Source organism: Excalfactoria chinensis, chromosome 4 (assembly GCF_039878825.1).
Source record: "Excalfactoria chinensis isolate bCotChi1 chromosome 4, bCotChi1.hap2, whole genome shotgun sequence".
NCBI classification, from domain to species: domain Eukaryota; kingdom Metazoa; phylum Chordata; class Aves; order Galliformes; family Phasianidae; genus Excalfactoria; species Excalfactoria chinensis.
In genome coordinates this window covers 85,934,865-85,948,668 of record NC_092828.1, presented here as the reverse complement: position 1 = coordinate 85,948,668, position 13,804 = coordinate 85,934,865, and the positions used below count along the sequence as shown (strand labels likewise).

The 13,804-nt window shown below is 35.7% G+C and overlaps 1 protein-coding gene across 5 annotated transcripts in view; it reads left to right on the top strand.

The window, feature by feature from the left end:
* The window catches only part of DIAPH2 (diaphanous related formin 2), a 137,212-nt gene that overhangs the window by 96,450 nt on the left and 26,958 nt on the right, over positions 1 to 13,804 (top strand). For all 5 annotated transcript variants that reach the window (XM_072334023.1, XM_072334022.1, XM_072334021.1 and 2 more), the window contains 2 exons: positions 4,506 to 4,641; positions 10,640 to 10,729. In XM_072334023.1, coding sequence (XP_072190124.1) covers positions 4,506 to 4,641; positions 10,640 to 10,729 — 226 coding nt within the window. The remainder of the gene's footprint in view (positions 1 to 4,505; positions 4,642 to 10,639; positions 10,730 to 13,804) is intronic.

Genomic DNA, 13,804 nt, shown 5'->3' with positions numbered 1-13,804 from the left:
TAAATAGAAGAGTAAAATTTGGGGGAGTAAACTATGAGGAGGTAGAAACAGGCATTTATAAACATATTTATTATGAAATGCAGTGAAGCTTCTTCCTTCGTTGAATTGATATTTTTGCTATCTTGTGGAATGTGTCTACTTTTCTCTCCCAGAAGGCATTTGTACAGATGCAGCTCTTTGAATAAGGAAATCTTTTTATTATGTTATAAATGCATAGGGGATAAAAGATTGCTCTGTAGCGTAAGGAAAGTAGATAGGAACAACTGATCAGTTGGCAGTATGAGAGATGGTTCCTTCTAAGAGACTTTTGAAATAAACTTCCCTTTTTTATCAGTAGTGTCTGTTGATTCACAAATGATTAGTGTGTAGCTGGAATATTTTACAGTAACTCTGTGATAAAAGATCCAGAAAACAGAACTCACCAAAAGATATGACATAGTGAATGATCAGTAACCTGACACTTTTTATTGGGCCGCAACTATTGCGGTCTTTCAAGGTTTTATAAGATTTAAACTCAGTAGTAAGCAGGAAACGAAACATCTGTTATGTTGCCTTCAAAAGTAAAATATTTTTCATCACAATAGACTCAGCAATGAGAGTATAAATGTCTGTGTAAGCCCTTTTCTTTGTAGTAATTGTTTGCTTCAGGGCAAGTTTTAAGCTGTATGATGTGGGAACTTTTTTTTTCCTTTGACTCTTCTAATTTGTTCCCTAAATACAGTGGGACACTGGCTATGAGCATATAATTCAGTGAATATGCAATGCATAGATTAGTACTTAATCATGGGTTTTCTTATGACAGACCATACATAAAATCAAGCAGAATTCTCAGATTTCACACCAACTGAGTATGTAATTCAGAAGTGGCTTTAAGAGAAAGGATGTATATTCATTCTTCTTCCTGATTGTTTATCTGGGAAGGCAACTTCTCCCTTGTGCTTAAGAAATAGCAGTTCCTTAATGTGGTCCGAAAGACAACTTCTTTCTTCTAGCTAGAAGAAAGCTCTGGAAAAATAAAGAATAATCAACAATAAGTATTTTCTCTAGCAAACCATCGCAGGAGGCAATATCAAACCTGACACATTGTCTATATTAACAAGCTCTTGCTGCCCCTCTCAGAAGAGGGGGGGGGGAAATTAAACAAAAAAGCACAGCTAAACAAGAAAAGAAAACCTTTTATAAGGTCTCTAATTTCTTCTCTGAAAGCAAACCCACTCTGCGCTTAGGAGAATATTTCTGTGGTTTTTATAACATGATAAATCAGAAAATGGATGTAGACCAGAAAATAATATTCTCACATAATGGAATTAGAAACAGAAACATTCATGTACAAGTGAGAACTCACTGACTTTATTAACAAGCTGTTAATACTTTTAGGTAACTGGCCACCTTATATATTTCATAAAAGGCAGGTATGACATTTATCATAAAAGATATAGATCATTGTCACTGCTCTGTTTGTTTCCTTGAGCCCAACTCCCATTTCCCTACCCCTTTTCCTTTTCCCTTCCCATTATTGGGGTTGGGGAGGGGGGGGGGGGGACACAGGCAGGCCCTGTTGCGGATGTAGATTGATCTAGGTTACATATGAGAAAATATGATCTTAGAAGAAACTGAAGTCAGTATTTCTAGATCTTGAAAATGGGGTTAAAATAGGGCTTTTTAGCTTTTTTCATTTGAAAATTTTAAGCTGACTGTCCAGTTAGTACTGATTGCAGTAAGTCTAATTGAGTCATCTCGTTATTGCTAGGCATTATCTGGGAAGCTTATAAAATTTAAATGAGGATTTTAAATCCTCCTTCTACTCTGGAAATCAAGCATAGTTTGGGATTTTGAGTATCACAGTGCTTAAGTTGTGAATCTAACCCAGATGTTGAGCTCATGTAAACGACAGACTTAGTCCCCGTGGCAAGATTTTATATGTAAAAGAGACCCTTCCACAGAAGATGCTTGTGGTTTGCTGATGCAAAAAAAAAAAAAAAAAAATTATCATTGTAGATAAAAAGCTGTCTCTGAGTTTTGGATTCACAGGAATCTGAGCTCCTAGAGTTTTCACGAGGGTACTTCATCTAGTTTCAGGTTCTTTGTTCTGCTTGCTCATATCTCATATGAAGATAACAATTTGATCATTTGAACCTCCTCGTTTGTCTTAATTATGATTTGATTGATCACTGTTTCTGCATCTTCAGTTAGCTTGCTGGTGTTGTAGTAAATCAGCTTATTTCCTGAAGTTTGTTTGCTTATCAATTTTAGAATAATACAGAGCAAGTTAGCAGAGTTGGATTATTCTATCAAAATAGAATATGAAGCAGAAGGTAAGAGAAGCCTCAAGAAATAAATGAAGATGAGATAGTGCATCTCTGTGATAGTATCAGTAGTGTGCAAGGAGGCATTGTAATGATAAAGTAATATTGATTGCACCCTTCCCAAACCCTGATGTATCTAGTGAAGAGCTGCCCGATGTCCATTTTGCTGGCACAGACAAGCCTGACAGCCCTGATAGGTAGCAGCTGTAAACAAGTGGGCTGTACTTAATGAGCAACATAAGGTGATGTGCACATTTACATACATTAATTTCAGTCCCATGTAAAGTGTAGTAAGCCAGGCAGGTGACTGTGCTTGAGGCAATGCCTCTCATGTACAGTGGCTTTGCCCTTCTTCCCAGGCATGGCTGTGGCATTGTTTCAGGGTCCTGCTGCTGACAGCTCTGTCTTTGAGCATATACCATGGTCCTGCAAATGCTGGCCTTGGTCCTAAGCGATCTTGATCTGCACTGACAGCATCCCAAAGATGCTTCATGTCAGATATAATGGCTGTGCTATACGAACCATAGGGCAGTATCCTAAGCAGTCTTTTCTACTTGTTTCATACCTGCTCAATCAGTAAATTCATCGTGTCATTGAGCAAACAGCTGTGTCTTAGCTCTGCTTTTATAGATGACTTCCAGTTAATCTGAGTTCACAGAGTTATGATGGAGAAAGTTTTTGTGTGTTTTTTATTTATTTCTTGGAACTTCAGATCACATATTTTCCTAGCAAAGGAAATTTTGGGAAGGCCTGAGGGATCACAGACAGCCTTCATTAGCAGTGCATGACTGCTTTGTAGCCAACTGCATCTTTAATATCCTAGGCGATATCTGCATTACAGTTTGTTTTCTTTCTTCTCATTTTTAATAATTTACCTTCGAGAGTCTATTTACAACCATGTTGGTGAGCACAGATCTGTTTGTCTGTCAAAACTTAAGATACGTACAGAGTATGAGATGCATTAATATTTCATTTGCTTCTTAAGGAAACCAAGTTGTAAACTGGCTGTGCTGGGTATCAGAGCCTTATTTCAGTGAATCCTAATAAACACAAGGGGGAACATCAGACTTTTGTGCTGGGAGGCAGGGGAAAACCTCTCAAACTGCATGCGTGCTCTTCTGCACCAAGACAAAACACAGAGGATCTTGTAGGGTCTACAAGAAAAAACATTTATTTTTTTTTATATTCGCTTGTCAATGATTTGAGATTTTCCATGGCACTCAATCTTTTGAAAAGACAGTATCAGGATTAATACTATTAAAGGTCTTTTCCAAAACTGTTGCAAAAATGTTTAACTCTGGCTTGCTTCTTACTTTGCAGTGTTAGACTGAGTTTTAGCTCTTAGACTAGTTTGTTTTCAGCCTTTAAACAGGATAAGTATAATTGTTTAGTAAATACTTATCAGCTCTGTTACATGCTTTGTTGCTTTTGAGATTCACTGCAGTAACAAAAATAGTGATTTTTCTTTAAAAGTGAAGTAAATTACAGAATTATTTTTCCAGTATTAAGCTGATCTCTGCCATTTAGTGATCAGGTAATTCATCCTGAAAACCTACACAGAGAGAGTATCTGGCACTGAATACTCAAAAATAACATTACGTAACTAGTAATGTGTTCTTCTGCATTGTAAGAATTCCAGTGGAACTCAAGAGTTTGGAGAAAGAACAGGAATAGATGGACAATTATGAAGATATGCCAAATACAAATTACAAGAAAGTGTGAGAACTGTGTTTTCACTGTTATCTAATATCTATATTCTCCTCAAACATGGAGATATTGTCTCACTGTTTAGCTTTCTGTGTGTGCTATATCTGTATCACAGTGAACTTTTGAAATTGCATCTTCACACCTCCTAAAATTAAGATACTGGTTTTAAACGAGACTTAAAACCAAACCAGCCAAACAAACGAAACCATGCTAATGATAGGACTTTTCTGGAACTTTTCAACCACGCAGAATGCAAAACTATTTCATTTTTCATTCTTTTGATTATGTAGTAATGTTAATATGTCTAAATAGTGTGGTAAATCATCTTTTCTTGAAGATTTTTGACCACGCTTGGAATTTTTAGTGCCATTTCCAGTTTATTCTTTCACCTGCAGGACAAGAATAGAATATCTGCACGAGCAAGTCTATTTTTACTATTTTTTCTAGTCTTCCTTGGAATTTAGAATCCTGTGTTCATTTTATTTAATGCAGGAGGCGTTAAAAGAAAACAACAAAAGAAGAGAAATGGAAGAAAAAATGAAGAGAGCCAAATTGGCAAGAGAAAAGGCTGAGCAAGAGAGGCTGGAGAGACAGAAAAAGAAGCAACGGTTGCTTGATATGAACAAAGGTAAGGAGTTGTTTTTAGCAGAGCAATTTGTTAAAAAGAGGGGAGTAACAAACTGAAGGCTGTTCCAGGTCAGTATGAAAACTACATGCTGTCTGTTGTGTAAGCAGGAAAGAAAGCTTTACTTTTTCAGTAAAAACTGTGTTTTATTTTGGCCTACCTGATATTTCAGTTCTACCATTTGTCATTTAGTCTGTGTAATGTTCCTTTCAAGCCATTTTACTGTGAATTATTGGCTTGTTTTCCTTTGTTGTGGTTAATTGATTTTTTTCATATGGATTTCTTTCCAAGAAGTAGTATCTTACTTGCTTTGTTGTTAATCTCATTCTGTAAACATCTTTATAATCAAGATATTGTGGCAATTAACATCTTCCTTTTTGAGCTTGAAGGCTCTGTGTTACAATGGATGTTCTCCCAACAGGCCTATTATGTGCTAGAAAATCTGACTGAGCTCACAGACTAAGTAGAGAGTGGCATTTCAGTATGATAAAATGCCAAATGTTGAGTTTGTGAGCTGTGAGGAAGTAGTATTTTGTGTGAGGTTAAAAAGGAAAAAAGAAAATGATAAGAAAGCAGGAGTGATCAAGTGGTTCTGATAGTCGTAGTTTGCAGATTTCTCTAATTCTTGTACACAAACAGAGGTATTAAAACTGTAGGTTGCCTTGTACGAGAGATTACTTTAGGCTGCAGTTCTGTTTACGTGAGTCTGTGCGCTGCTGGGAAACTGCTGATCAATTCAAGCTGTAAAACACAATGTTCATGACTACAGCTTGTCCTTTTTATATGTTACGCAGTCTGACAAGTGCACTAGACCAGGTAAATGAGCTCACTTTGAATGCTTTGAAGAATTGCTATGGAGTTGTACACAACCTAAGCTGGGGAAGGCCAAGATTCTGGTCAGCATTTCAGTCGCTGATAGTGCAGTAGTGCAGAAACACATGTAATACTTATGCTACATCTTATGTTGTCACATATGTTTAGAATACCATTATTTCAGGCAAATCAGTAAAGTTGACTTTTGTTGATAGCTCTTAAGGAACATTAAGCCACCAACCTCTCCATCCTGTTTGGCAGCCATGGTTATCTAGAATCTCTGTTATGCTTAATCTTCAGTCTGTGGTTTGAATGCATGTGTGTGTTAGGTACCCTGTACAGACATATGTTGTAGAAACACTGGTCTTGTATGCATGGTACCAAGAAGTGAGAAAATCCTAAAAATACTTCTATCAGTTTTTCTTCTACCAATGCTTGAAGGCATTTGATTCCTCAAGAGTGATTAGTTTTAACTACCACTGATGATACTGTATGAAAATAGATTTTATTAGCTGTTGAAAAGAATGAGGAGCCTACCTGGACAGTGTTGTCAGTTAATTGGGCTGTGGTTAGGGGCTGTACCTAACTGATCAAGACTACACCTATTTAAGTTGCTTCTGCTCAGACAGTAAGAGCGTATCTGACTAAATCTGTTCATTTTTAGGAGGTAAGGAATAGACTGCTTGATAGCAACACAGATGCCTTCGGATGCTCATAGTGTGTGTTGCTTTTCCTCATTAAAATCCTTTTATATCAACAGATAAAACTCAACCTTAATTTTGTTATAGTTCTTCATTATGGAAATGGCAGATACTTGAATAAATTCTTACCAAATGCACAGAAACCCATTTAACTTACCAGTATTTTGGTGACAGTTATCTTAATATTTATAAAATGGCTTTTTTTCCAATATTTAACTGGAAGTATATTGAAGTATCTGGTTTGCATATTACATCTCTATTTCCATGGTAGGAGGAGTGGTGTGTGATGATAGCTCTATCTCCATTAGTTTCCAGGACATTGATACTGAGTTAATTTTTTACCAATTTTCTAATTTTCCTTGATACACCTGTGTCTGTATCCTCATTTCTGCTTACATAAATAATCACAAATTTGCCTAAGCAAATGTGACGCAAAAGACTTAAAGGAAGGAGGCAGATGTCCTTTCAAGCTGTCATTTTGACAAGGAGATTTTCACCCGAAGGGTGTTTTAACCTAACTGTGTATCAGTTTATTTCTTCAGCTGCATCTTCAAGGAATTTAAAAAATAAAAATAAAAAAAAATCAGGCCAGAGCAGTAGGGTTTATATATTTTCCAGCCTTTTGTGGTACAGTACTATAAGCACTGCCCTGTTCTTACCTGGTAATGCAGATGCAGCTTTTTTTCTTGTGGCCACTGAACCATCCAGATCAAAATTATTTTTTCTTTTTGGTGTGAAAGATCAGAAAACTGCAGGTAGTTAATCTGAGGAAGTCATGGAAGAAAATCTGAGTAAATCTGAAGTGAATCTGAGGAAGTGCAGGAAGTAATCTGAGGTCAGATTATCATAAATAAGCTTAATCGGTATGTAAGTGAGAATTTGACTTTTTGTCAACTGACATGAGGTATAGGTCCACTTCTCAGTCAGACTGTCCTAACTTGCACTCCTTTTCATTAGAAAATAACAGTCATGAGATCATATTATAGTGGAAAATGCTGAGAAAGACTGCTTCTTGAAGGTACTTATTGTGCTAGCAAAATGATTATAGCAAAATGATTATAGCAAATGAATAAAATGCAAATATATGAGAACACCAGACACACTTGCCAAAAGATGCTGGAAATTGACCTTTTTAAGTGAATATCTTGCAATTTAGAGTTCTGATACTAATTCTGAGTAAAAAGTCATTTGTTTCGAAGTTTGTAAAGAACATACATTTGACTAAGTACTAAAATTCAAATTAGAACAGTGCAGTGCAAGATGTGGTTTCAAAATTATACTTCTATTCACCTTGAGAAGAAGATAAGTAGGCAGTATGTGTTACCGAACATGGTATTAAACCAGATTCTTCTATTAAGATCCCAAGCCTGAGAGGGAAAAAAAATAAGTCAAATATGTGGTCGTCCTCTTAGTTTAGTAATCTTCACCTACTCAGTGTGAACAAATCGAAGGGAAGACAAGCAGAACACTTGAGGAACAAGACCATGTTCCCAGGGCTCTTGAAGTCTTTGCCATCAGAGCAGTTGCAGTAAATGAGGTTGCAAATTAAGACTTCTTTCTGCAGCCTCCAGAGTCAAGGCACTTGAAAAAAATACCTGCCCCACATCAGGAAGTCCAAGAACATCCACTGAAGCAAAGGCAATCAAGGGGTTAAATACATAATTCCCATTGTTATGTAAAGTCCCATTCTTATGTAAGAGCTCTGATTTTGTGTACTGCTGCCACTGATGGTTCATAATCTCTCAGCAGAGCACTGCCACATGTTTTCTATCCTGATCTATCTGTAGCGCTCTTCAATTGCAAGAACAGTTTTTAAAACTTCATAGGCTACAACAGACAAAACAAGTTTCACTTTTACAGTGTGATACTTTAGCAGCAGTTAGTTCAAAACCAAAGCATCCTGTTCTGGCTCAGCTGGAGCTTTTATTGCTTCTCTGGCTAACAAAAGAATGATTGCTTATCTCTATATTGTTTGTGAACTTTAATGGTATGAGCCATAAATAAGAAAATTACTTTGCATTTAATTGTGGCAGATATGCATGTCAGGATCTCATTTGGAGGGTTAGATAAGAATTGTTAGGAAGCAGTAAAGAAGCATAATATTGACCAAAATGACAGTAAACTTCATCTTAAGGATCATATTAAAAAAGACACTAGCAGTGGTAGCAAATGGAGCTGTTTTGTCTTCATCTCCAAGCTGAAATGGTTTGTCTGTTTCAGATGAACTCTGAAATAAAAAATGGGTACAGGAGCTGGTGAAGGATTGCAAATTACTATAGGAAGTATTAAAAAAAAAAGAAAAAAAAGTAAATCAAAGTGATAGCTGGTAATATGTGGAGTATCTCAGCAAGAATTATGGATTAAGTCTGAAACTTCTATTGAATCCTCTTATATGAATTTTAATGAAGGCTGTCTAAAAATGCAACTCCTTGTCCGGTTTCCACTTAATCACTCCACAGCTTTGATTGCGATGTGGCGGTGAGATCAGGACTAGTATGTTGTGTGAGGAGTTAAAAATCTCAACAGTGTGTTTCAGAGCTTTCAGAGCTTCCTTAGCTTGTCTCTTTGAATTGTACATTTGATATTCCAAAAATAAGGTGTTTTTTAGCAGTTGCGGTAATTAGCAGGTAGAATGACACACTCAGCAGAAAATGTGTAAGGCTGCATAAACATCTGTGGAGTATTGAAGGTTGGTTTTTGTGTTGTTTTTTTAGAATAAATTCTACCAACTTTTTAATGAAAGTTGAATAATACTGTTATTTTTCTACACATAAAATGTTTTATGACCTAGATGATCTTTAAGTTCCTTCCAACCCACAGCCATCCTATGATTCTGTTGTCCTATGAACTAATTCTATACGTATTGCAATCATATCTACTGTTCACCAAATGTTTCAGACCAGCTTGAAGAATATTAATTTGGTCAGTGTTCACAGATCTCAATTCAGAAAATCAATGTAATGCAGAACCAACAATATATCAATAAATGAGCTTCTGTAATATAAGGCACACAAAGAAAAGTAATTATGGTGTGTGCTTTAGACAAGGTTTGGTCTTCTATGGTTGAGTGTGAACCAAGAGAAGCTAATTTACTTATTCATTTTGCAAGAGTTTTTTGTTGTTTTTTTTTTTTTTTTTAAAGGGTTTTGGAAGAAATGTAATTAAACCTGGTATTTCAGTCTCCTGGTTGCTACTCTTGCTCTGCTTCCTTGCATCTGACATTGAAGATAACTTTGTGTGTGGTGTATTATACGTAGTGGCTTAAATTACATTGATATATAATTTAAATTTACTGAGTAATTATACTGTTGATCATAATGTAGAAGTTGGAACCAGGTAGTCATTTAGAATTTGCATGCTCTTAGATCTAGGTTTAGTCTAATAAATCTAAATGTAACAGAACTAGAGAGAATACCTATTGCATTAATATACTGCTTTTAAACTTCAACACATGAGAGCCTGAATGTACTGAATGTAACCTCCTACGCTTTGTGGAAGCCAGAAGTGTTTTACTGTAATGTAATTCTCTTGTTTAAAATAATGAGCTTCTCACCTTGTGATGGTGAAATCTCTATTAGATTGAAGTATGGGAGACAGGAACAAAATGCCCAGCTATCTGCTGGGTTTATTCTATATTTTAGTTCTGGTCTGTAATACGGATAGAATGGGAAAAGAAACATTCATCGATAGTTTCATAAAATTGTGGTTCTTTGATCTCTGTCTCTGAAATGTTAAGGGAGACTTAAATACATTTTATATATATATATATATATATATATATATATATATATATTTCTGCCCAATTTTTCATCATGCTCCATGTAAACTTGGAGGGGATGGCAGTGATAGGCATGCATGAATCAACAACAAAGATACACAAAGAGGATGATTTAGTAGAAGTAGAGTTCTGCTTTTTAAGTCTTACAGCTCTTACATTCCCTGAGTGACCTTTTTTCCTCTTTGTTGTTTATTTACTTATTTTTACATGCGTAGACATGTAGTTTGGGGCATATGTATTCTAGCATATCCTAAGGTAAGGAATCAGTGCATCATAGAAAGCAACACAAAAATATGTGCAGTACTTAATGGCATTCGGCTTCATCAGGTTTTCTATGTACGTTGTGTAAATCAAGAAAGTGACCTGTTTCTGTGTTGGGGAAGTCTTAAAAGTATTTTGTCAGTGCAACAGAAGTCATTTACCAACAGCTGACTGTCTACATGCTGAAGATGTCATCAATAATGCACAAGATAACATGACTTGAAGTTAAAAGAGTAGTAGGATTGGCATAAGTTTTGCTTAATAAAGGATCGTACACAAACTTACTAGTGATAACTGGAGAACTGACAAAGTCCATTACATTAAAACATATGTCTGTTATTTGGAAGTGTTGCATAGAAGTGACACCATTTTTCTTTCTCTCTTTTTTTTTTTTTTAACAATCTTATTTCAATTGCATTGAGATTAATATTTTTTCTCGTGTTCTCAGAAGGTGACGAGACGGGAGTGATGGATAGTCTCCTTGAGGCCTTGCAGTCAGGAGCTGCATTCAGAGATCGCAGGAAACGCGTGCCACGAGGTAAGGTGCTTTCTAAAAACTTTTAGTTGTGAACTGAGTGGAGAAAAGCTGTTTCACAACAGCTTGCAAACAGTTCTCAGGAAAAAAACATTGAGCCAATATGAAAACTCAGTGGACTTCACCTCTGTGACTGTGGATTTTTAAGTTTGCAGCTCAATTTAGGTAAGAGTAAAGTCTAAAATAGAACGAGTTCATGGTATGTTAGAAATGTCATTTTGAAACATAACTGCATGTTTATCTTGCTCTTTAAAAGCAGAAGTAAAATTAATTGTGGGTGATGCTGTGAAAAACATTGTTTTGGGACCGCAGCTGATAATCATTTTCAAGCAGTAGTCTTAGGTATGTTCCTATTTCATTGGAAGATGCACTGGATGTAGTCATTAAAGTCAAATCACAATAGAGTAGGTTCACTTTCTTGAAGAAGGTAACATAATCTAAATATGCAATAATTGTTCAGAGTATCCTGCAGATTGGTTTTGAGAAAATTTGAGAAAGAGCTGACTATCTGCTGAGTTTTCTCTTTTCCCTTATAGAATATTAGTTATATGTAGAGTTTTATTTTTCAGTTTTTCATTTGAAACGCCTTAGAGTTAAAAAAAAAATAAATAAATAAAAAATAAAAATTAAAAATGTTATCTTAAAAAATCTTAGTTGAAAATTATTTGTCATAGGCTCGGATACTTAAATTGAGTACATCTATTTTATAAATCAGCTAGGTTTAGATCGGTGTTGGCTAATTTATTTTTGTATTTTTTGAGGAGCTGTAGAAGCAAATTCTGCTGCTCTCTTACATGTGGATAGCAAAGATTCTATGATTTGGAATCAAATGTTTGCCATGTGCCTGATATTGTGAAAAGGAAGTTCCTAATTTGCTTATAGCCATAAACAAATTCTTGTGCTTGTTCCACTATCATTCTTAATTCAGGGCATGCTTTTGCTCTCAGAACTGAAGGAATTCCGCAATCAAAATATATTTTGATCTGTAACTTGATGAGAAATATCTATGAGAGATGTTATTTCTCTGTTTTGACTTGGGGGGAGATCTGTCACCCAGTGGTGACCCAAGAAAATTCCCAGAGACTATGCAGAAACTATGGAAGCTAAGAAAGCCAACAAGATAACTAACCCCAGGTCTGGAAGCAGAGACACCTCTGACACTATACTGGGCAGAGCTACTTAGAAATGCCTTTTACTTTTCTTTTGATATATATTTGCTTTGTTTTGTGGTAGTGTGATTTTTTCATTGTGTCAGTTTGTATTCTAGTGGGGTCTGGCTGAGGTATTTGATCGACCTTGGGGAACTTTCTGTGAGGAAAAGGCCTAGATAATCCATTTTCATGCTGTGGGCAACTGCAAGTGTTTCAAGTGGACAAAAATATTACATGAAATTTTTGGGGAATAGCATAAGGTTTAGACATGAGACGTTAGTCCCACACAAGAATCTGATTGAAATTATTATATAAATTTACTCATGGGATTTAGAAGTATGCAAGTTCCAGTCTAGAAGTTATGTATATGAAGGAGAAGACGTGTAAAAGCAGACAATTAATTATAGCATCTAGGTGTGGTACCTGGCATTAGAGAACTTTCAGACACAGAGAAAACATACATGTACTCATTTACCAACTGCATGAGTACTAATGACTGAAATGGATTTATGCAAAGCTAGCTTAATTTGCATTTGGACATTGGAATATTTGACAATCTTTTCTACTGTAGCATTAATTAGTAAAGTAATGTATGCTGGCTTTTTTATTTTAATATATACAATGAATATAAAGGAAAGAGGTAAAAATAATTGTTGCAATGTATGACTTCACAGCAGGTTAATTAAACTGACATATATCTACTTCAAAATGGTTATTTTGCAGGTAGAGAATTGTCTGTTCCATCCTGTTACAGGTGTGTATTTTAGCATTTGACAGGCCTGTAACCACAGCACAGAGGCCAGCATAATTTCTTTATTAGTGGCTGTCATCTTAACTGTAACAGGTTAAGTAGTTTACTGTATGCAAAACTAGTATTCGTCCTACTGACTATAAGGTAACAGAACAAAGCACAGAAATTTTCAAATTATGGTTGTACAATCAGGAGAAAATTACGTTACAAAAAAGTAACTATTCAAATTTAGTCGCCAATTGTCACTGGTATTTGTAAGTGAGGTCAGGATTTCAGCTATTTCTAAACATCACTGCAAACTTAAAAAAACTTAAAACAGTAAATTAATTGCAATCTATCAGCAGTCTGATCTGACGTTGGGGTTTGGTTTTTGTTGTTGTTGTTTTTTATTTGTTTTTTGTTTTTCTTTTCAAAGCTTCCCACAAGATGTAACCAACAGGTGGCGTTCTGTAAAAGATTGTATGAGAAGCTGAAATACTAAGAGCTCTCTGGTATATCTATCTAAAAAGGAGGTCACAGCTTTGGTTGTACTGATGTAGGTTTTGAGGTGATGTAATCTCAAATGATAATATACAGTAGAACTGGGTACTTGAAAGACAAGTAGTTGTTGTCAGGCACATGCATTCTTATTTTCACAGTGTATGCATGCAAGTTGCAATACTTTGCTCTGGAGTGACCTTAATGCTCCTGACAACACTTTTCTTAAGCATTGTTGTTTGTGATAGGAGAAATGATGTTATCTTTATGTTGAAGGTATTTTTTTCTGAAAGAGAACTGGAGCCTGTATACTCTTTCTACTCCCATCTGTACTCTTAGAAAGAAACAAATAGCATTCTGTTAGTCTTCAGAGATGTGGAACTCATAAATTGGACAAATATTCCTCGTGACATTTTTTGTATCAAGTGCAATCTTGGATCTTTCTCTCCTTAACTGGAAAACAGGTGCACCTCTCCTGTTGCATTCTCTGTTGCTCATAGAGTCCCTGTTTCACCTGTTAGTAACTATGAAGGAAGGATAATCTGAAAAGTCTCAAGACAGTTGTAACAACTTCTTTATGGTTAAGAAGTTCAGAACATTTCTATTTGGGTTGTTTGTTTGTTTGTGGGGTTTTTTTGGCACTTTCTGCATTTTCTTTTCTATGCTGTATTCCAACAGAACAAGATTTATGCCATTTTG